This window comes from Notechis scutatus, chromosome 3 (genome assembly GCF_049901735.1).
Source record: "Notechis scutatus isolate UNSWTSFEM ecotype Mainland chromosome 3, rNotScu1.2, whole genome shotgun sequence".
Taxonomy (NCBI): domain Eukaryota; kingdom Metazoa; phylum Chordata; class Lepidosauria; order Squamata; family Elapidae; genus Notechis; species Notechis scutatus.
In genome coordinates this window covers 31,322,714-31,346,626 of record NC_142011.1, presented here as the reverse complement: position 1 = coordinate 31,346,626, position 23,913 = coordinate 31,322,714, and the positions used below count along the sequence as shown (strand labels likewise).

The following is a 23,913-nucleotide window of genomic DNA, read 5'->3' as shown; positions in this document are numbered from 1 at the left end:
GCTACATTAGTAGGGTAGGGTAGGGTAGGGTAGAGTAGAGTAGAGTAGGATAGGGTAGGGTAGGGTAGAGTAGAGTAGAGTAGAGTAGAGTAGAGTAGAGTAGAATAGAATAGAATAGAATAGAATAGAATAGAATAGAATAGAATAGAATAGAATAGAATAGAATAGAATAGAATAGAATAGAATAGAAGCTGGAAGGGACCTTGGAGGTCTTCTAGTCTAGCCCCTGCTCAAGCAGGAGAACCTATACCATTTCAGATAAGTGACTGTCTAGTAGTCTCTTCTTAAAAATCTCCAGTGATGTTCAAACACAAGCACTCATTTTCCAGAAGACAAACTGAGAGGCTCTGAAGGAACATGCAAAATATTTCCAATGTTTCCTTTCTATTTCTGTCTAACCATAGTTTTCATGGAAGAAGGAAGCCTTTTTACTTCCTAAAAAAATTGATTGTGGTACTGCTTTCTTCTTTTCGGAATTGGTTCACATATTTCAACAGTGGTGCAAATCTAGTTAACCACTGTTCTGATTACCTAAGAGATATTTATAGGCAATAATGAAAGCACAGGAGAATGCATGACAACATGCCATTTATATAAATCATAATTTTAAATAACCAAAGGGGGCGGGGAAGGGAAGGCAGACAGCCAGGTGGGATTGAGAGATGCCATTGGTATACCAGGTCTATGCACATCAGATTGGGAACTCATTAAGCCAATGCAAAGATCAGCACTGGTATATTCCATTTCAGAATGTTATTTTATTCAGCATTAAATCAAATAATTGCAAGTCTCTTTTTTTCTGCAGACAAGTGCCATTAAATGAAATATGTGGCCTCATATATATTTTATAGCCAAGCCTCTCAAAATAATTCAATGTTCACAATGACATAAATAAGTTCTATCAACTATAGTGATTTTTATTTTATTTATTTTACTTTATTTTTAATTTAGCATATGGAGTTTCCATTAGTTTTTGAAGCCACAATTTTAATGTATCTTTCATTCTGCCTTGCAAAGATTTGATCCCCTTTTAAACAGACTGAGATGATAGACATCTAGTTTGTGTTACAAAATGCAGGAAAGAGAAACATTGCTTTTAAATGTTCCAAGAAGTTGGGGCAAAAAAGCTGCAAAATTTCCTGTGGGTTAGTTTTATAAGTCTTCCAGTTCCTATCATGATTATTGCAGTCTGATTTGATGCAATCTAAAATTCTACTCCTTTGGTCATCTATTAATTTCTCTACGAAGTCTAAAAAGCTCTTATGCCTCAAGGCAGTATAGCTACACTATGTCAGCTTCCTAGATCTCTATGATTCATTTTAAAAACCTGTGACACCTTATCTTACTGATCGAATGGGCTTTCCACTCTCTAGAGCAGCTTATAACATTTGTATGTATACGGAAAATTATATATAACAGACCCTCTTCTTTCATTTTCTTTGAAAATCTATGGCCAAATGGTATGCAACATTGAACATTCTTACTATCCCATATAAAGGATTTTTTAACCCAACTACTATATCACCTACAGATACAGGGCAAACATACAAAATAACAGGAAAGTTTATCTCAGACTAAGCAAATTTGCTGTTTCAGAATCAGAATTTTATCAAGAGAATAGTAATAAAGACTATTTGAAAAAAAGAAAAAGAAATTGCTGAAGTAGCAGTAGCTTAATAAATCAGACTCCATACCTAAAGACCAAACTTTTAAGCAAGGAGTTATCTAGCTTTTTCCCTTCTTTTCATAATCATTTTATTAAAATTTACAATGGAAAGATAAAAGACTAATACAAACTAAGAAAAATATAAAAAAGAAAGAAAAGCAGAGATAGAAAAAAGATATATAAAAGACGACTCCCTACTTCCTCTAAACAAGTCTAAACAACTTCAGTAACTTAATGCCTTTTCTAGTATTTCAATTAAGAAAGTAAAATCACTTCTTTGCTCATTAATAGTTCAATTGTAAAAACCCATCACTCAGTTCTAATCAGCTACTGTCTATTAAGCACTACTAGAAATAGTAGCATACATATACATACATACAGAGAGAAAGAGAGAGAGAGAGACTTCAAATAAATTATTTTTATAAACCAACATTACTAGAAATAAAGCAAAAGAAATGTATCCCCATATATAAACAGATCTTTAAAATTTTGTCATTGAGTCCTGATCAAAAAGAAATTTCATTAATAGCTACCAGGAACCACAATATATATATTTTAATCCTGATCAAATAAATTCACTTTACATTCTTTTTGTTTACTTTTAAAAAGCTTGATGTTTAATCCCATCAAATAAAGTTCCATAAGTTATTTCCTATCATTTTCTCTTTGTTTTCTTTCCTTTCCAGCTTCAGTAATTTAGCACATTGCCTTTGTAAATCCAAAGTAAGAAAAGCTTTCTAAATCATTCTTCTGATTTATTATTTGTATGTCCCCTTTAGTTATTAAGACATCGGCTAGTTCAAATGTATGTTTATCATGGTATCCTTTTCCATACAAACTCTTGTAGTCTGGCACTTTTACATCCATTTTCATATCCATATTGAAAATTAGTCTGTTTTACCTAGCAAAATCTGTTCCTCTTCCATAGCCTCTGTTATATCCTTCTTCATAGTATCAAACAATATTGCAAGTAAATTGTGAGTATATTGTTCCCAAGCAACCTTAATTTCTTCCAGAGTCAAATAATATTGCTCTACTGAATTTAATGGACATCTTCTCTTTTAATTGCAATCTTTAGTTCTCTTTGGTTCCCTCAAGTCAATCTTCAAAGTCCCCTATTATTTGTTTATTTTCCAATCAACAAAACTTTCTCACAGGAGGATTTCTTACAGTTAATTTTAAAATCTTAACATATTCTTTTATATAAAGTTAAACATCCCATAGGAAATATTCCTTCAAATCCATTTAGTCCTTTAACTTGCCAAAATCAACATTCTCATCCCCTTTTTGCTGTTGTTCAAAAAGTTAGTTTTTCTTTTTAATCCTTAAAGTTACATAAAATTTCCTTCATCTAGAATAGAAGGAAACTCTCTTAGCACGATGAACATTGTTCTCAGGGGTTGTTAAGAACCAGAAAATCATAAGTAATCAACTTTCTAAAGTATTTAAGAGAGTAGGTAGGACAATTCAGTGTCTATTTGAAGATGCCAAACCACAACTTAGGCAGGGTGATTTCTCCCTCTCTCCGTCAAGTTCTCAAACCCTTTGGAGATCACAATTTTACAATTTATTTGCAGAGGGGCTCTGAATGGAGCAAAGATATAGATAATCCTAGCACTCTTTTTGATCTGGAGAGATGTTCCAAGAAGCTGATCCATTCACTGGTTCCTCTTTTCCTCATGGCCATTTGTTCTCATCTTGTAGTGCCATCTTCAAACCATTCAATTAGTAAACTTAATTATCATCTAAGTTATTCATTTGACCAGCATACTAAATAACTGTATGAGCCACACAAGACAAATATAATGCCTGTAATATTTCTAAAGTAGCAAACTGGACTTAGTTCAATAAAGGGTGCTTTGAAAACAAATAGTTTATACTCATTTCTCCCAAATGCCCTTTTTTTTTTCCCCTAGAAAGGGATGTGGAACAAAGGCCACATTTGCACATATCTCTCGTTTGAACCCTTTGTATTGGTTGTGTATGCTGACATCTGCTGACACAGCTCTTTGGGGGAAGATAATTTATATTTCTATAAATATATCCACTGTTGTAGGTTGTACTAATATGATAGCATCTGCTTCCAAACATCTGTTATTTTATCAACACAAATATGGAATTTGTATAAAGCCCTGGGGGAAGTTTTAAAAATTCAAAATCTTAAAACTACTCTATATGCCAAGCAGGATCGTGACACATCATGCAATAAAGATTATGTGCCATCAGATTGTTTTCAACTCCTAGTGACCTCATAGATGCAATTTAAAAAAAAGAGTCTCCTTCATAGATATATCCACACAGGGTTTCCTTTCTTTTAGCAAAAACATAGAAATGGTTTATCATTAACTTCTTCCAGGATGTTTTTTCAACTTTCCAGTCTAGCCAACAGCCCTGCTCAATTCACTGAAGATCTTTCATCTTATCTGATCTGATCCTGCTTAATTCCTGAACCAAGTTAATGCCAACCAGGTATTACCACCTGCTAAAAAACAGAATAACACAGCTGAAAAGTAAAATATGTAATTATAGGAGAGACAGGGCCTTAAGTCTGCATAAAGATGAAGGGGATGACTCTTAGTACTTTGCCACATTGCTCTTGAAATAATTAAGTTTAAGAGGACATTATCAAGTCAAATCTAGTCCAATTATACAGTCATTTGTTTGCACCACACATAATATCTCTATTTGTTTGCTGCCCAATTACAACACTGATAAAATGAAAAAAAAATACTGAACATGTTGCAATGTGTCTGGTTGAAAATTTTCTTGGTGGGAATATTCATCTGTTTAAAGGAGCTGAAAGGAGCTTCCATGGGGATCTAATACAGGGATGACCTAGAAAGGATTTGAAGTTCCAAACTCACATTTCTCAGTCTTATTTGTAATATTTCACTATAGACTCTCAACTCTTTCTTAATTTCCCATTTTCTCACCTGAAAAAAGTGTGATGTTCAATGCAAACTTTCCAGAGTCTCTTAGCTGAGCGATGGTTGGGCAGCTTGAAACCAATGGTACTCTCAAACTGCTCATACTGAAAACACAAGGGGGGGGGGACGAGAATTGTCAGTCAACCACAAACTGTGCCACAAGGAATACCATGAGGCTCTCTGTGCTTCTCCACATGCATTCCTTTGTCCATGTGCTTTCTTTTTGTCTCCAAGATGGGAGGAAAGCATTTCATTACCTAAATCACTGTCCTAAATGCAGTACTTCTGCAGAGAACTGGGCAAATTTGCTGTCAAAACAGGGGTAGAGGCTGCAGTACCCAGCAAACAATGGAATCAAGGAGACTGACAGTGGTAAGTACAGACAGTGGATACAGAGAAAAAGTAAAATGATCAATAAAGTAGTCTAGTTTTCCCAGAGTAGACAAGTAAAAGGAAGACAAGAGCTCTCAGGTCCTTATTTTCCTTTAAAGGAGTAGGAGAAACAAGCCTTCACAATTATAATGGCCCAAGACTGTACAAAGGTAGCTTCACAAATGAAAGGTGGCTTCTTTTAAGTCCCCAAAGGACAACAGGCTGATCAGTTTCTCTCTTTAGGATTCTTGTTCCTCCCTACAACTCTTTAGGTTCTTTTGCTTCCTAGGGAATGGAGTTTTGAACATGACAAGCTTTATAAATAATTATATAACTGACCTAATTTCTTGCAAACTACTGACAAGTGTTTCTCCAATGGGAATATCAATCTCAAGGAAGACCCACTGGCTATTCCCACCACTACAAAAGCCATTATTTGCTAGGCATTCAGTCTTTCTGGCAGCCACCATGGAAATAGTTGTGGAGGCACAGAGCAAGCCCAGCAACTGAATGAGAAGAACAGTTCTACTGCAGGCCAATCAGAGTCTGGGGGTAGGTGCTGCTTCCAGATGAATCATAATGTTTGCCGGAGAAGGAACAGGAAGGTGTTACTATGCTTTCTAGTAGAAATTCTCATGTCCATATAATCACCTTAATCAGGCTTTAGCTTGCATTAGTAGCAGGCTGTTACTGAGATAGAGGCTTCCTTGGATGGATTTACCCTCTAAAAAGTGAGCATCTCAGCACCAGGGCAAGGATAGTAGATGAGCTTTCTGAAGTACAGAAATCCTCATATGGTTTTAGTCTACATATGATCACTTGTTACTACTTTTTTGAGGTTAATTACTCAATATAAAGTAAATCACAAAAGTGGCAGGCATTGTTCCATTATTCCAAATACAACTGACACAAGAATCTTTTCTTCATAATGATAATCTTCACAATGAATTCAAAAGGAAGGGAAGAAAGAGAGCTCCTTAATCTCTACCAGGAAAGTAAATATTACAAAAAGAAAAAGAATTCAGAGCAACTTTTATAGCATTTTTCTCTCCTATGTTTGGAATAAATTAAGAGGGGAAAAAATCCTTTAAAATCCTTTAGATTAATTTTTCATTCTATACTATGCTTTAAAAAAAAACAACAGAGGCATATGCAATGACACCCAAAACAAATACTTCCTATTGAGCCAATTTGAAATCTGCTGACACATGATTTTAAAAAAATCATTCAAATGATCTACATTATTTTTATTTCTTATTTAATGGAAAAATGCTAAATATGTCCTCTCTATCCTTTATACTCTCTCTTTTTTTTAAATCTTTCTTCTTTTTCTTTGTGAAAATGCTTACCTCACCAGGTCGAATTTTGATGTAGAAGTTACTTCTTTTGTATGAAATCTTGAGGATCTTGGGCCAGGCAAAACGGTTTATTCTCAGCCTGTCCCTATATATGAGAAGGCCATTGGCACAAACACCCAGCATGATGTCAATGCCTTCTGAATCCTGGGCAAAAAAGGAAAACATTAATACATAGAAATCTGCCAGTACAAAATCTTTTTAAACAGACAAGAAACCAAGGTTAATACATCTAAGGGGCAAGGACCCTTAAATACCAAGACATTTCCCACTTAAATACTAAGTGGGCCACTGTTTACCCCCACACCTGTTAGGATTATCATGTATTTAAAAACTAGAGGAAGAAAATACTAGCTGATCCTTTAAAAGTTTAAGAGCTATGGATTGTACCAAGACCTCCTGGAAAAAAATATCAGGGATACCTTAGGTAGGAAATATGTTTCCCTGGAATAGGGCATTAAATTGATTGACATACATTTTTTTTTATAATTTCCAGTGCTTGCAGCTTCATGTGGCTACTTCTATTCATTTCCAGACATAGTTGCACAGTTCCACTAACTCCAATACTCCACTAAAGCTGGTTTCCCACCATGGTTTTTTTCCCCCCAAGTGTGTATAAATCTCAAACCATCCACGAAGGAACAAGGAAAGGATTTATAGGTTCTAGAACCTTGTCTTTCATTAATATTAAAAACAATTTTCTTGTGCTAGGAAAAGCAAGAGCTCATGACACAAGTCCATCAATCATTGCTGCTCCTCATCTATAGTACTTGAGGTATTTTGGCTTGTATCCTAATTCTATATATAGCATTCAATGAATTCTGGGCAAAGACTATTAAAACTGGTGCAGAATGGAAACAGACATGCATTCATAATTGTGGATCAGGGATGGAACACTTTCTCTTTTAGCAGCTTTTCCATTTCTTTTAACGTAATAGAGCAGGGGTGTCAAACTGGATTTCTTCAAGGGCCAGATCAACATTGTAGTTTTTCCTCTGCAGGCTGGCAGCGGGGGGGCAGGATGGGAGTTGGGGGTGGTGGCACGGATGCTTCTGCAGCACCCTGCCAGCCAAAATGGAGCCTGTGCCTTGTTTTTGCCCTCCATGGCCTCCTGCAGCACTCTGCCAGCTGAAAACAAGAGCACGGGGCCTGTTTTGGGGCCATTTTCAGCCCATTTTTGGCCTGTTTTGGACCTGTTTTTTTGGCCTGTTTTTCAGCCAGCAGAATGCTGCAGAAGGCCATGGAGGGTTAAAACAAGGCACGGGGGGGGGGCACACGTGGCCTGTTTTAGCTGCCAGAGGTACTGCGGGCTGGTCCCTTGATATTTCCAGGCCAGCCCTGCAGATTGGGTTTAAGCACCCCATGGGCCGGATCCAGCCTGTGGGCCTTGAGTTTGACACCCCTGTGATAATAACATTTTGATAAACATTTGTGCTCCAACTTTTAACTCTTCTGCTACTTGTGTTACCTGTCCATTAAAGAATAAAAGTCATCCAACAATCATTGTGCTAAAATAACAGTGTGGAGGACAGGCTTTATATTTTTTCAATAATTATATATGCTGTCAGTCATTAATGGGAAATGGCTTCAACAAAATTAACTTCTTTGTTGTGGAGCAAAAAGTAAGGGAATAATGCAGTAACTAATACAGAAAGAAAAGGAGAAAATCTAAGGAACAGAGAGGATAAGAAGTATAAAATATGCAAAAAATAAATGAATAGATTTCATAATGGGACTTTTTCAAATAAAGGATAACATGTTTCTAGATTTCTCTTTAAATCTTTCGTTAAACAAAATTCCACTTTTCAGTCCATTCTTACTGAAAATATTCCACACCATGGTTGCAAAATACCACCTTTTTAAAACTCAATTGAATTTAAATTTCAATTTCTAAATGTTTGTCTCTAGATATCAAAATAGTTATTTCTATGATAGCAACTATATAATTTAATTTTAAATGAACCAATGTCTTCTGCAGAATTTGTCAGAAGACAAAGTAATATTTTATGTTTAAGCATGGTATCTCAAATGAAAGAACACATAAGTTTCAGTGAATGCCACATAGTTTAAGCAAGTCTTTAAAAAGGAGTAACTATTGCCTCAGAATAATCCAGGATTTCTCTCATTCAAATGCCCTCAAAACTCTACCTTTTTACTAAGAATACCTTAGCATGATGCAAGTCAACTCCATACATTGAAAGTTTCTTGGCATTCTCCAGGAAATGAATCTCTGCCTCGCCAGGTGTCATACCCCTTTAGAAGAAGAATAAGACAGAAACGGAAGTAATAAAAAAAAAGAAAATTACACACTGTTTGATGAGCAAAGGCTGACATTTGTATAAAAGGCTTTTTTATGATGAATATAGGAAAATATAGGTTATGCAAATCTTTTCAAAAACTTGTTTGCTCTTGATATTAGCAGTAGTATTAGTTATTCACCGGTAAGTCTTATGTAGCTCCATTATACGCTCTTCCAATTCTCTGGTCTGATTTGGAGCAAAACGTAGTTCACCAACATAATTGCCAACATGTTCTTCAGTATCATAATCCCCCAGTTCAGCTTGTACAGCATAGGAGCCTAACAGTGCATGTGTTACAAAAGAACATGGTAGACGTCCACTGATAATATCTGCTCGAAGTTGCAGACACAAGTAATACCTAAGGAGAGGAAGAGGTCAGAAAGTTGAAATGTCCATAAGAAAAGCAAACAGCTAAGGGATGATCATGTATCCAGACAAGCCTGTTCAATTAGTAATCCACCATTAATTACAGCATGTCCATTTTACACAATAGTCTTCTGGGGAATCTGATAAACTCAGCAATTGCAATTCTAAATTTTAGTAACTTAAATTTGGGGATCTGCTTGAAATGAGGGATAGTCAACAAAGCTCACCAGAAACTTGATGAACACCCAGTTTTAATTAATCTCATGTGACTAAAAAACTGTACCATTTAAGTAAGGCCACAATATAGGGGCGTGCATAAGCGCACCAACGTGCCTACCGTCCCTGTCCTATTGTTTCTCTTATTCTTTTATTTTTCTTATATGTACCCATTTCATGTATTCACAACTATGTATACGCTTATATCTTGTAAACAATTGGCAAATCAAATAAATAAATAAATAAATAAATATTTGGGTGATGGACTATTATTGTAACCTTCAACAAGGAAATACAGGGAATTAATGCTACAATGAAGACTTTTTGCAAAACAAGTTACCTCCATTTGGCAGTCAAATAGGAAACAGCACCAAGGTATCTGACCCAAACTTTCCCTCCCCTTCAATGCCAAGAATGCAAATGATTATTAGGACAAGGAGCATAGTGGCTCCTATGGTTAGAATGCTGGGCTGATGATCGGCAGGCTTGTGTTTGAGACCCAGTTGCTGCCACGGGACAGGCTGAGTTCCTGTCACTCGTTTCAGCTCTTCCTGACCCAGCACTTTGAATGCGGGAGACCACATAGATGGGTACTACTTAGGAGGGATATGAAAGGAACCTCCCAATGGGGTATCCCCCAGGCAACAATGTCGTCATTGGCTAGTCATTTCAACCTGGAAGTGCTTCAGTGCTCCCAACATGACTGGAGTAATATTATTATTTATTATATATTTTTTGCTTCTTTCCAATGGCCAATATTTACAATAGGAATAACAGCCTGGGAAATTGTCATGCTATTTTACTTAGTTCTTGGAATACTTCTGAGTAAATAATGAGACACCGGAACTTTTTACTGAACACAAATTGGCATGGAAGTTGTGTATTTCCAGCCTTTGAGATTTATTCCACACAGATAAAATAAACTATGACTTCATTAACTATTTTCTTTTTAAGAGAGTTGTGTAAGAATTGGCCAAGACAGATACATTTTTACTTACCTTGTGATGTCCTCTGTGAGTTGGGCTGGATCTGGTGGATAAAATTTGACTGTGAAGGCAAAATTCCAGGGGCCACCTAAATAAGTGACAGAGAGAAAGAGAAGGAAAGAGAAAAATATTAGGGCATATGTTTAGGTGATGCATCTTTGATTGACTCTCTCACACATAGTTTTTATTTCTTTTTTTAGTTGCCTCACATTCCCCTTTACTCTAAATCTCTAAGGAAACTATAAAGGACTTTAACAAGACACACTGCGCAGAATTACTGGAGATTCTTGCTTCCCTAGATCTTAATGGCTGAGGCGAACAGCAGGTATACTTGCCTTTTAAGGTTTGCAATAGGCAAAAGAGTCTTTGCTGTGCAGAGAGACAGTCACTTTGTTGTTGCCATGGAAACAAGCTCAAATTCTCAAGAGAGCCTGCTGTTGGGGAAAGACCTCTAGCAACATTTCTTCAAGACACTGCATCACGAACCCTCTTGCTCACACATATCAGAGACATTATTTGCTTTACCTTTGTGAAGCAAAACTGTGCTTCATAAAGTTTGTGTGACACAGCTGGGTCTCATGGATATTATTTTATGGAGTTGGTAGGAAAGAAACCCTGCCAATAGATTAGACAGAACAACTTTGGGATCTTTTCCGTCTCTGACCATTACAAATGGAATTGCTAGGATTCAGAATGGTACCCATCTGGTATGGATACATCCTTCCCTTCTGATAAATTGGAAAAAGGGGATGGGACTGATAAGAATTCTGTGCTTTTTTTAAATGAGATCGCTCTCAATCATCTCTGGGAAAATGATCTCTAAATGCGAAGAGAGCAGGGCTAGAAACTGAAAGCCAGAGACTCAAAGCTTCTCTCCTCAGGCAGAATAAATCTAGTTTTGTCAGTTATTCCAAATCTACCTGCTAGAAAATCGGTAATGGAGATTCATGTGAAATACATACAGAGGCCCAGAAACACCACATTCATTTGAATAGCCTATAGTAGTATATTTCAACAGCCAGTAAAATCATTGTAGTTCTGTACAGTATAGAGCATTTCAAATGAATGTTAATAATTTACACAGTGATCTTATTATGCAATGTGCTTTATATTAAGTTCTTGACTATATACTTTTGAATGATGGCTTCCAGATTGAGAAGCCCTAAATATTCATGCTTTGAACTATTCATTGCGAATCTGTTTCTTTATTTCTTTAGAACAAATTCTTTGTTTGTATGGGCACAAACAAGGCAGCAAAAATTAAGAGCTATGTGAATTGCATTAACTTCTTTCCAAAGCTTATATAGCAACAGATGCAAAACAGCTCCCCCTCTTTGACTGATCACGCAGTGAAGAACAGTAATACTTTCTAACAATACTTTGTTAGACTTTACAGAGCTGCACAGAACCAGAGAAAGTCTTATAAGGCCCACTATTTCCTTGCAAACTTTTAGTTAATATAAGATCTCTAGGAGCAGCTATGCTTACAAAACAAGTTTTATTATATTAAGTTCTTGACTATATACTTTTGAATGATGGCTTCCAGATTGAGAAGTCTTAAATATCCATGCTTTGAACTACTCACTGCGAATCTGTTTCTTTATTTCTTTAGAAGGATCCAGCCAATTCTGAAAAAGTATGAGAACACATTAAGAGGAAATCCTACATAACCACAACATCTGAAACAGACAAACCACAAACTTTATTTGAACCAGCCCAACATACCTTCTGACTATCTGAATCGCAGAACGTGAGTCCAAAATAATCCTTCTCCAACAGGTTAAGGTGCTCACAGACCAGGTCAAAGAGTACTTGACCCCGACCATGTTTCTGTATGGACACAAACAAGGCAGCAAAAATTAAGAGCTATGTGAATTGCATTAACTCCTTTCCAAAGTTTATATAGCAACAGATGCAAAACAGCCGCCCTTTGACTGATCACGCAGTGAAGAACAGAAACAGAGCTGCACAGAACCAGAGAAAGTCTTATAAGGCCCACTATTCCTATCCAAACTTTTAGTTAATATAAAATTTCTAGGAGTAGCTATGCTTACAAAACAAGGTTTATTAAAGTGTTGCATACACATGTACAAACTTGAACATTTTTAACTTTGAAATGGATTGTTTAAAAATCCATCAGGCCTGACCCTATTTAGTTTCCAAGGTCATAGCCAAGCAAGCTCAGCCAACCTTGCCTTGTCTCAGGTAGCACTTCTACAAGAATTAACTGGAAAATTCCAAAGATGTGGGTTAAATTAAGAATAAGAAAACAGTAATGAAAAGCTACTTCAATAACACTGCCAAAAACCTGTAGGAATCAAATTCAACTCAAGTGCATCTTTACCTTGTTACAGAGATACATATTCTTTATCTGACATTGATCAAAATATAGACATGTAATTCCAAAATTATTTTTCTGTAACTGTCCCACTTGGAAGTCAAATTGGCATACTCTGAGGATAGTAACACCATGACCCAAAGTTTGATCTACTAATATGATTCTATGTCACAACATGTCAGCATGTAGGAGAATGAAAACTAATGGCTACATCATCAAGAACCAAAAGCAATTAACACTTCACAAAAACACTTCCATTATATAAAGAACCTTCTTATTAACCTGTGCAAAAAAAGGTACTGAATCTATTTAGGCATTTAACACTAATCTTTTTTTTCTTTTTAAATTAAAAGCAGATTTAGGAGATCAAATGACCGTGAACAAGACAGTCAAACTGGTAACAAATAATTATGTTTTCTAAGCTGCCTCTTCCCATGAAGTTTGCTATGCTGACTCATCATTGGTGTCGATTGTTCTTGAGAAGGATGAGAGAAGAACACCAAGAATTTATGCCAAAAGTATGGACTTCCAGCAGGATCATCCAAGGCATAAAGGTCATCCTAGTTGTCCTGCTAAAGGAAGCAGACAATTATATTGGGCAGCAAAGATATAAGAAGTTGCTGAAGGAGGAGGAAGATCACTTTAGTGACAACAGCAGAAGAACCATTTCAAACTGCAGTGCAATGGTAAATTATGCCTGCATTTTATAAAAAAAAATGCATGGATAGAGGGCATTCAACATGTTACAGAGTAAGAGTAAAGCTTCTTTTGAATTCCTAATGATGTTTATGATATGGCTAAATATGCCAATATTAGTTTCTGATGTGGCTCTGCAGGACCAAAAATCTGAAGCTGCAGGGGAAAATGGAACCATATTTAGATTAAATTAATGGCAAAAGGTATAACAAAACAACTATAGAACTGACAATGAAGGCACTGAAGTAAATTAAAGGAATCATCCCTCAAGAAATACACTGTATACTAATACTTAGTAAGGTAGCAATGAAAGTCTTGGAAAAGATACAGTTTAGAAGTCACAGCTGTCTATATCTACAAGATCAGGATTGTTCCAGCAATGGTTTTCCCTGTGCCACTGTATGGAATTGAAAGATAGGTGGACTCTTGACACTTTTGATTAAGGTCATTTTTGAACTTTGATGCTGGAGAAAACCAAGTATCATAGGTAGCCAATAAAACAAATAAATGGATCATAGACCAAATCAATCCACTTTTCTCACCTGAGGCATAAATGACCTAATTCAAATTATGACATTTGGGAGACATTAGGAAGAGATTTAGTACTCGTGAGAAATCTATAATGCTGGGAAAAAAATAGAAGGCAAGAGAAGAGAATGGCTAGCAGAAATTGAATTAATCTAACAGAAATAATAATCCATCTTGGTAGGCATCCTTATTTAGTAAATCTTTTCTTTAAAAAAATTAATTAAAAAAACTTATTTGGTAAATCTTGGTAAAGTAAGAATAGCAAAGCTAACCAGACCTCAGCAAGTGTTCATCAATGGGTAAATAACAACCAGTTTTCAGAAAATGGTAATTAATGTTATGCCTTCTTTCAGGCTCACATCTCTGGCTTTGAAGGTCTTTTAACAATCTATTCCAGGCCATCCCTCCACCCACTTCTTTTGCTTAAAGGGAACTTTCATCTCTATAACATTCAGTTCCTCTGCAATAAGTCAAGCCTCTCAGAATCTCGCTGTTCAAGATGTCAGCTAAAGAGCCTGACTGCAGAAGCATTGAGATCAAAGGCCCAGCGAGGCTCGGATCCTTTTAACTTTCTCCCAGTCCCTTAATGTTTTGTTCTTTATTTAGTCATTTGTACAAATTGTACAGAAGCAACTTCCAATCCATATTCAACAGATGCCAATAACTTTTTAAAAAAAGCATGGCACCCAAAGATAGGGAGGTGTTTATAACACTGAACCCTGAAAATCCTATTTAAACAAAGATACGCTTATATCTTTACTTGTCAAAAGGCTCTGTTGTATGTCCTTATTTAGTACAAGATAGGCAATACAATATCATTGGGGAAGATTCTGGATATTTGATAAGACAGAATCATCTGAACGTATACAGGTATCAGCCAATTTGGGGGTTGAACCAATATAATGAGCAACTTGATCCCAGGAGTATTAACATGGCATGATAACAGTATTCCAGTATTTGAGGGGCCAAATTATTTTCCAATGCACCAGAGAGCAGGACAAGAAACAATGGTTGGAAACTAATCAAACAGAGAAGAAACTTAGAATTAAGAAGAAACTTCCTAATAGTGAGGACAATTAACCAGTTGAACAGCTTGCCTTCAAAATTTGTGGCCGCTCCATCACTGGATGCTTTTAAGAAGAGATTGGACAATCACTTATCCAAAATGGTATAGGTCCATGATGGCAAACCTATGGCACGCGTGCCGGAAGTGGCAGAGACACTTCTGCCGGCATGCAAGAGGTTGCCCGGAAGAGCCCTACTGCGCATGCGTGCATGCCCCCCGCCAGCCAGCTGATTGTTGGGTATCTACCGTGCATGCATGGGGGGAGTCATGTGCGTGGGAGACATGTGTGCATGCGCAGAGGAATGGGACATGCGGGGGCTTGCGTGCACATGCACAGAGGCCTGCAGTGCAGGGGGGTCACGCACACATGCGCAGAAACACATAGTACGTACACAGGGGGCGGGGGAGTCACGTGTACATTGCATCATGGGTGCGCGTGCGCACTTTTGTCACGCAACATGGAAAAGATTCGCCATCATGGGTATAGGTTCTCCTGCTTGAACAGGGAGTAGACCTCCAAGGTCCCTTCCAGCTCATTGTATTCTATTCTAACAACATCTTTTCATATATAACTTTTTATTAAAGTTTAAACATTCAAAGATAAAAAAATAATGCGAACGAAGAAAAATTAAAAAGTTAAAAAAATGGAAAAGTGCTGATAAAAAAGGGGAGAGAAAAATAGAAAAAAGGGATATATAAAAATGACTTCTCCCTTCATCAACACAAGTACAAACGATTCCTAACTAAAGGGAAATCTCTTCTTTCCATATTCCATCTCTTATCTATAAACATTATAAAGCCTCATAATTCAATCTTAATCAGCAAAAGTCTGTTAAGAGCTACCAGAAGTAACATTTTATCTTAATCAAAGAAATCAGCTTCACAATCCTTTACTTTTAACACAGTAACTTATTACTTTCTCTAAAAATAGAACAAAAAGTTTCTTCTTCCCTCATCTTATAAACAAATCTTTAAAGCCTCATTATTCAAGAAAAATCCTGAGCTATCAGAATAAAGGAATTTATTAAAAATCTTAATCTTTAATCCCTTCAAAATACTGACTCATAAATTAATTTCTTTTCATTTTCTCTGTCTCATCTTAGAAACTCTTTTCCAAGTTTAACATATACTAGAAATAATAATACATATATTTAACAGAAAATCTCATATTTTACCTACATATAAATATTTAAAGCTGATCATTTTGGTCAGGAAAAGCCCATTAAGAGCTTTCCTTCCTTCCTTCCTTCCTTCCTTCCTTCCTTCCTTCCTTCCTTCCTTCCTTCCTTCCTTCCTTCCTTCCTTCCTTCCTTCCTTCCTTTTTCTTTCTTTCTTTTTCTTTCTTTCTATGCATGAATGATCAACTAAATCAACATCTGTTGTTATTTGTTTGTTTATTATTACATTTATTTGCCACCCGTCTCACCACGAGAAGATTCTGGGCAGCTTACACTAACTTTATATTCCTTCTTTTTGCTTTTAAAAATCTTGATGTTTATTCCTTTAAAACATTGTCATAAAGCCAATTTCTTTTCATTCCCACTTTCTTTTTTCAGGAATTCCTTCTTAAATATAGCACATCTCTTTTCTCAGTCCAAGGTTATCCAAGCTGCTCTTCTCATTCATTATTTGTATGTCCCTTTGAATTATTAAGAAATAAGTTGGCTCATTTCTATGTCCTATGAAACATCTTTTTCCATATCATACTTGTATCATGTCATTTTTAAATCCATGCCTGATTCTCAGTTGTATCTTCTATCTCCTCTTTTAAACTCACTTCATGGTAGCAGGCAAGAAAAGTTTCTGAGTTCATTGTTGCCAAATACCCTTGAATTCTTCTAAAGTTAAAATACTTTTCTTCATTCTGTATTGGTAGGTTTCTTCTCCTAATTATAATTTTTAGCTCTTTCTTGCTGCCTCTAGTGTCCAGCCTTCAAAGTCTCTCTTATCATACTTTCCTCAAACCACATTTTTCAATCAGGGAATTTCTCCATACTTAGATTCAAAACTGCATATATTTTTAATAGGTTTTTAAACAGTCCACAAAAAGAATTCTAATAATTAGTTTCAAAATCTTATTCCAATATCTGGCCTCTTCTTCCATTTAAAACTTTCCAAAATTAAGATTCTAATCACCCTTTTGCTGTTTATTTCTGAGTAAAAAAACGGTTAAGTTCCTAAATTTGTATGAAATCATTTTCACTATGAATTGAAAGAGAATCACCCAGTTTGATGAAACTTTTTGTTCTGGAGGTTCTTAATTTCTAAAAGGCAGTTAACAGGCCATTTCTAAAAGTGATTAAGAAGGGAAGTGGGGAAATCCAATATCCATTTGCAAACCACAGCTTGGCCAAAGCTGACTTTCCCTAGCTCCCAGGGCTATAAAGTCCACCAGAGACTATTGTTTTACAATTCCCTCATGGGGAGAATCTTTATGGATCACTTGTGGCTCATCCCCTTTATCCAGAGAGGACTTTTTGAGGCTCTGATCCATTTTCTGGCTCCTCATTCTGACAGTCATTGACTTCACAAAAAATGTAGCTTCTTCAATTTGTAATTGTTGTCCCAGAAGTCAAATATTGGCAAGATCTAAAATTCAAAAAAAATGCCTGTAAAATTCAAATTTACCATGTTTAGGCAACCCAACTCTTTCATTGGCAGATCGTAATGGAGATTTTATATCTTCTGCTTTTGCAAAAAGAAACAGGCTGTCCTTTGAAACAAGACAGTGATTCCATACATTACATGAGAAATCATTAAAACTAACAACTGTAGAACTAGAAATAAAAACTATTTCTCATTCCTTTTTTTTCTAATTTGGTTTGTCAATTGCTTACAGGATAATAGGTCTAAGTAAAAACATAGTTATGAATACATGGATACATATAAGAAAAATAAAAGAAACAAATAGGACAGGGACGGTAGGCACGTTGGTATGCACGCCCCCTACAGACCTCTTAGGAAAGGGGTGAGGTCAATAGTAGAAAGTCTAAGGTTAAAGTTTTTGGGGTTTGGGGAAGAAACCACAGAGTCAAGTAGAGTATTCCAGACATTGACCACTCTGTTCCTTCAAACCTATCAACTGAAAAAGCTTATTCGACTGCTTGAAGGTCTCTGTTTATGGGCCTTCCACACAGTAAATTGCAATAGGGAACAGTTTCACATGGCAGCTGCCAATATGAGATTAAGCAGTTTCTTTCACTCCCACATAGACACTGCTTTCTACAAGTATAGAAAAACAGGCTAACCTACAATTCCAGATATAATGTATACATGCTGATGTCCACAATCAATTGGTTTTTTCCTATCATTTGTATGTTTGTTTGTTTGTTTGTTTGTTTATTATTTATTTATTTATTTATTTATTTATTTATTCATTAATTCATTAATTCTTTCTTTCTTTCTTTCTTTCTTTCTTTCTTTCTTTCTTTCTTTCTTTCTTTCTTTCTTTCTTTCTTTCAATGGGGAACATGCAATATTTCTACTTCACTTCCATTTGTCCTGCACTAAATTAAGCACCAAGGAAGGCTCCTAAAAGAATGCCTGGTTAGCACTGTCTAATATGGAAGAATGTGCACAAATGTCAAAATTAATCATCCTGATTTAAGGAACACAGAGAAGATGGCAACTTTGGTAGTAGCATGAGGAATGAAATCAGACAGATTCCCTTACTTAAGAGACTGTACCTTGTAGAATAGGGTAACTTGAGATCATGCCTTCCAATGGTGTTGCACAACTTACAATGTAAACTATCCTAACCCTTTTTTCTGGTCCGTTGTCCCAATTCTACCTTTCCTTCTCTCTACTCTTTCTTACTGAACATCTTATGGCATGTGTTATGTGTTATGGCATTCTACATATGTCTCTGAAAGGCATCCTTCCAGAGTGTCTCAATAGCTGCATTTCTGAACAAGGTCATTAATTAATACATTTATCAAAACCTGATAATTTCACTGAAGGGAAATTCTGGCAGTATATTCTGTATTTAGACTTGATGCACACTAGAAAGTACTTAATTGAAAAAAAGCCATTTCTGGATTTTTCAGCAACAAAAGGTGGCAATATCAACGTTTGTACATAGTTAATGTCACAATCTGCAAAAGAAGAAACTCAGTGACATGTTTCTGTAATTTCAAGCATCTATCCATCTTCTCTCACACAGAGAACGTTTCCATTGGGCTTCTACTTCCATGCTACGTAAACCTCCAGTCTGAAGCAATTGAACTCTTGCAATGTCATGGTTTGATATCTCAACAGCAGTATTAAATAGACATCTAGAGCAACTGGGAGTTAGGCAGTATATAAATGTAAGAAAGTAATAGATAATATAATTTATTTTTGCTTTACCTGTTTATAGATTTACTAAGCAAACAAAACCATAGAATCTTTTGGAGATGTACTGATTCAAAGACTTCCAATTCTGTAATTATAAGCAGCTGTCATGCCCTTGTTGGAGTCCAATCTGAGGGGGAGATTGAGCAGCTGACAGGGAGTGGGAGTGTGGATCCAGTGGCTGTGGAAGAAACGGGGGAAGGGCACAGTCCAGTTGGGCATTTAGAGGAAGACCCAGGGCCATCCCCTCTTCATCCTTGGACACACAGGGAGGAATGGAGAAGGGAGCAAAGTGGCTTACAGGAGAGGAAAGGGCCTTGATCCCCTTCATGAGCTGCAGCTGGGAAGACTGTTTAAAAGGGCAAACTGCGCATGGCAAAGTTGCTGGAAGCAAAGCATGCATTATCTTTGTTAAGGCTTATCTGGATTTTGGCGTCCTCCCAACTATGGGTGCTGGATTATCTTTTGGAATTCTCCAATTTATCATCCTGGCCTGTCATGTTAATTACTTCAGCGTGGTTTGTGTTGGTTTTTTATTTCTAATTATCTTTACTTTGGGTTCAGACTGCATTTCTTCCCTTTGTAGACTTTTTTTTGGAAGCCGAGGATAACTGGACATTGGGGGCCAAGTTGGAGGCATTAAAGGGAATTTATCTACTTTGGTGGCTTTGTTATTTTTGTGCCACGCCCCGGGTCATCACAGCAACTTCTAACACAATGTATATCAGATTTTATCATCTCATGTATTAGTTCAGCCTTTCCTATTCATAGCACATTCCAGATGCATGGACTTTAAACTCAAGAATTTTTAAGCCACTAGTCACACTAACTGGGGAGTTCTAGAAGTGCATACAAGATACCCTCTTGTTGAGAAAGGTTGTACAAGAACTCATTGCAAAATATGGAGCCTGAACGTTTCCCTCTTCCTTCCTAATCCAGGTTCATCTGAAAAATTGCAACAAGAAAAGTCTCCAGCTGCTGACAACCTTCAGATATGAACTGTGCAATTCTTGTACATATTTATTTTATACTGCTCTTCAAGAATTACTGAGAGAATCAGATAATCTTAATCTATATCTACAGAAAGCAATCTTTTTCAGAATTTCTTTATTCAAGATTTATTTATTTCTGTGATGTTCCAGAAATATCAGCAGCTGGACAGAAGAGATTGCTCTTTTAACTGGTAACAGAAGAATGTCCAGCAGATTAGAATCTAACTTCTCTCTGGCTCTAAACATACCATCACATTTCTTTTGAACTGTCCGGATTTTCCCACTTTTTATAGTCTTGCCAATGATGAGAAATAAAAACAAAACACAGAAGAAAAAAACTAAACTAAAATGTTCCTGTTAAAAAAACGTATGTGTGCATTTCAGAGCTAAATCTGAATATCATTTTACATTTTGAGCATAATAGTCACAACTCAACATATGAGTAACTTCCCTAATAGGAAAATTTATCTGTGACTTCAAATAAGTTTTAATGCCATCAATAGCTATATGTAATCATTCAGGAAGGGTCTTGGCCAACTCACCATGGCCAACTCAATACAGCCAAGTCACCACAGCCAACTCATCGCAGGACAATTTGCCATGGGACAATTCAACTCTGTATTAATCATTTCATTCAGATACTTTATTATTGCTGATCACATTTTCATCAAAATTATTGCAACTCATGTATTTCTGGATTGATTTTATTTTATTATTATTATTATTAGCCATAGTTCCATTGAAATTAATTTAACTTTTGTATTTGTCCTGCAGTGAGTTGTCCCACAGCAAGTTGGCCATGACGAGTTGGCTGCAGTGAGCTGGCTATGGTGAGTTATTTCATTCCATTCAGGAAACTGCAGTGAGGATTGGAAGTATCTCCTAAAAATAGGAATAAAACTGCTTCCCACTGTTGTAGACCCTCTGGAGTCTGGACAATCAATATGTATGTTCTCCCTCCTATCCTTTCCCTGCATTACAGACTGTGACCTATCCATTTTTAAAAGAAGTGAGAAAAGACAGACTTTCCAATGTATGACATATTCTTTCCTGCAGCAGAGGGTAAGTATCAAGAATTTTCAACTATTTGCCCCTTTTTTCTTCATCATCTAAGAAATACATATTGCCTATTCACCATATAGGAAACAATGGTTCTAACATCTATGGAAATATGAACCACTACCTGGTGATCTTTTACTCTGTAGAAAAGTGGATTTATCTATAGATAATGAAGGGTTAATCATGCCAACCAAGGTTTGTAAATTTTTATAAATATTAAAATATTATTCACTTGATAATACTCAATCTTCTTGACTGAATGCTGCAAATACTGTTCCTCTTCTTTAGGAATCTCTTTAAAAATAATACAAGCACACACACTTATTGCCTACAATTCATTCTCTCAAACTATACAAATAGCAGATTGCCTACACTTAAAAATGTATGAGTCACTCACACCTGCTTTCCATGTGCATCCATAAGCATGCAGAGTTAAGCATGCAAGAGCCTTGAGCAAAGTTGAAAGTGTTATCTGTTTTAATACACTGATCTATGACTATTTTTAAAAAATATTCTTGACTTTAGCAGGTATGCTTTCCACAGAGCTACTCCATTTTTATATAGTATTTAGTGGGAAAACCAAATAAATATATGGGTGGAAATAAAAAAAAGTCAAGTGGTACAGTCCCTGTGCTCACCTCCACTTCACACTCATACTCTGAGGCATCCAGGAGAGTCACTCTGCAGATGGCACTCTTGAACTTTTTTGTGATTTTCTGAGGAGATTTTTGGGCCTTGCTGGGGGTAGTCTTCTCAGATAACCCATCTGCTTCACTGTAGTCTTTTTCATCCATGTCCACAGCCTAAAAAATAAAGGTAGAATCAAAGAATATAAGTGGTGTAAAGCAACAAGGTAACTATCTAGTGTAATTCCCTGTTCAGCGCAAGAATCAGCTACTACAACATCACAGTGTAAGACTTATGCATTTGTATGTATGCCTCCTTTACGACACTTCTGGTTTTGCTCATTCATTCTATTCACTAAACTAGGTTGACATGTTATTTGAAAAACTTTCTCACTAGCTATCCAACTGCCATTACTTGGAAGATAGAGTCTAGACCACACTCTCTTTATAATACACTGAAGATACACTAGGATCATAGTTTTTAGGGTTTGTCCATATAATGAAATGTATGATATGCTTTCTTCTGTTCTCTAACTTTACAGTAGAACTACCAGAAACTGATACCAATTACATTGACTGAATTATATTCACTTATAAAATGACTCCATTATATATAAAATATTTGTCAGAAGATAAAGTTCCAACCAGTTGGTAGGAAAAAGCACATGACATGAAGTACAAGTCTTATTTAAGATCACCACCGTGTTGAGTTTCTATAGCATGCTATTGGCTCTTCTGACCAGGACTTTTGATGCATTTACATTTCATTCATTCTTATTTTTCATTCAGATCATAATGCTTTATGAAGAAGAGTACCATGTTTTGCTGGGGAAACAAAAAAAATGGCTTAAAACTTTTTAGTCAGTGGTACAGGCAGTCTGTCATGCGCCTGGTGGAGACTGACTCTGAGGGAGAGGAGGAACAGCCAACAGGGAGTGGAAGTGTAGCTCCGGAGGTTGTGGAGGAGGCTGGGAAAGGGCAGAGGCCAGCTGAGCAGCCAGAGGAGGACCCAGGCCCATCCCCTCTCCATCCTAGGGCACACAGGGAGGAGAGGATAAGGGAGAGACGTGGTCTACTTGGGAGGAGAGGGCCTTGATCCTCTGCATGGGCTGACAACTGAATAAGAGGACGGACATGCTTACGGGCAAACACTGGAAACAAAGCGTGGAAATATCTCTAGTTTATGGTTCCTGTCTGAGTTTGGCATCCTTCCCAGTGTGTGTTCTATTATCTGTGGACATCCTCCAGCCCTTATCTTGCCTGGTTTGTGTTGCTTTTTTCTCCTTCTTGTAACTGTTTGTGTGGGAGGTTTTTGTCTTCCATCAAGGTTATTCAGAGCTTGGAAGCAAAGTGAAGGAATAAAAGGGGCTTCACCTGTTTTCTGTGACTGTGTTTGTTTTGTGTCCCACCTTGGGTCATCACACAATCTTCATCTTGTAACCATTCATTTAGTGACTGCTTGAAATTATAACAGCACTGAAAAAAGGGAAATGGTTTTCATACTTACGACTGCTACAGCATCCCCATGGTCATGTGATCAAAATTTGGGCACTGGCACTGGCATATATTAATAACATGTGATCACAATTTGTAACCTTCCCAGCTGGCTTCCAACAAGCAAAGTTAAAGGGAAACCCAGGTTCACCTAATGACCATGTGATTCACTTAACAACAGCAGTGATTCACTTAACTGGGGCAAAAAAAGTTGTAAAATGAGTTACAAATTTGGGGCTCAATTGTGGTCCTAAGTCAAGAACTACCTGTATATTTATTCAGAACATTTCTATCAAGCAGGATTGGGCTTGATTAGTACTTGGGCTGGAAGATTACCAGGAAATGTGAAAAACTATATGAACATGATGGGGGAGGGGTATATGCACTTATTCACAAAACTGTATTAGGCTTGCTTTATGTGTATAGATTATGCCATTCAGCTTTGTGTTCATTCTTGCCCTCCTAATGTATTCAGTGCTGCAACTTTAATTTTGACTAATTTTAGTTCTACGCTGCCAATCAATTGAATTTTATACTGAAAGATATTATAGGTGAAAATAAAAGGGAAAAATGCGCAATTATCTCTCGAATGAA

General features: G+C 36.6%; 1 protein-coding gene across 10 annotated transcripts in view; it reads right to left on the bottom strand.

Annotated features, from left to right (window-relative positions):
• Positions 1 to 23,913, bottom strand: part of EPB41L1 (erythrocyte membrane protein band 4.1 like 1) — a 193,676-nt gene that overhangs the window by 31,768 nt on the left and 137,995 nt on the right. For all 10 annotated transcript variants that reach the window (XM_087959389.1, XM_087959395.1, XM_087959396.1 and 7 more), the window contains 8 exons: positions 21,838 to 22,002; positions 11,914 to 12,018; positions 11,774 to 11,816; positions 10,201 to 10,276; positions 8,760 to 8,978; positions 8,486 to 8,573; positions 6,315 to 6,467; positions 4,600 to 4,697 (listed from right to left, as the gene is read on the bottom strand). In XM_087959389.1, the coding sequence (XP_087815515.1) occupies positions 4,600 to 4,697; positions 6,315 to 6,467; positions 8,486 to 8,573; positions 8,760 to 8,978; positions 10,201 to 10,276; positions 11,774 to 11,816; positions 11,914 to 12,018; positions 21,838 to 22,002 (947 nt within the window). The remainder of the gene's footprint in view (positions 1 to 4,599; positions 4,698 to 6,314; positions 6,468 to 8,485; positions 8,574 to 8,759; positions 8,979 to 10,200; positions 10,277 to 11,773; positions 11,817 to 11,913; positions 12,019 to 21,837; positions 22,003 to 23,913) is intronic.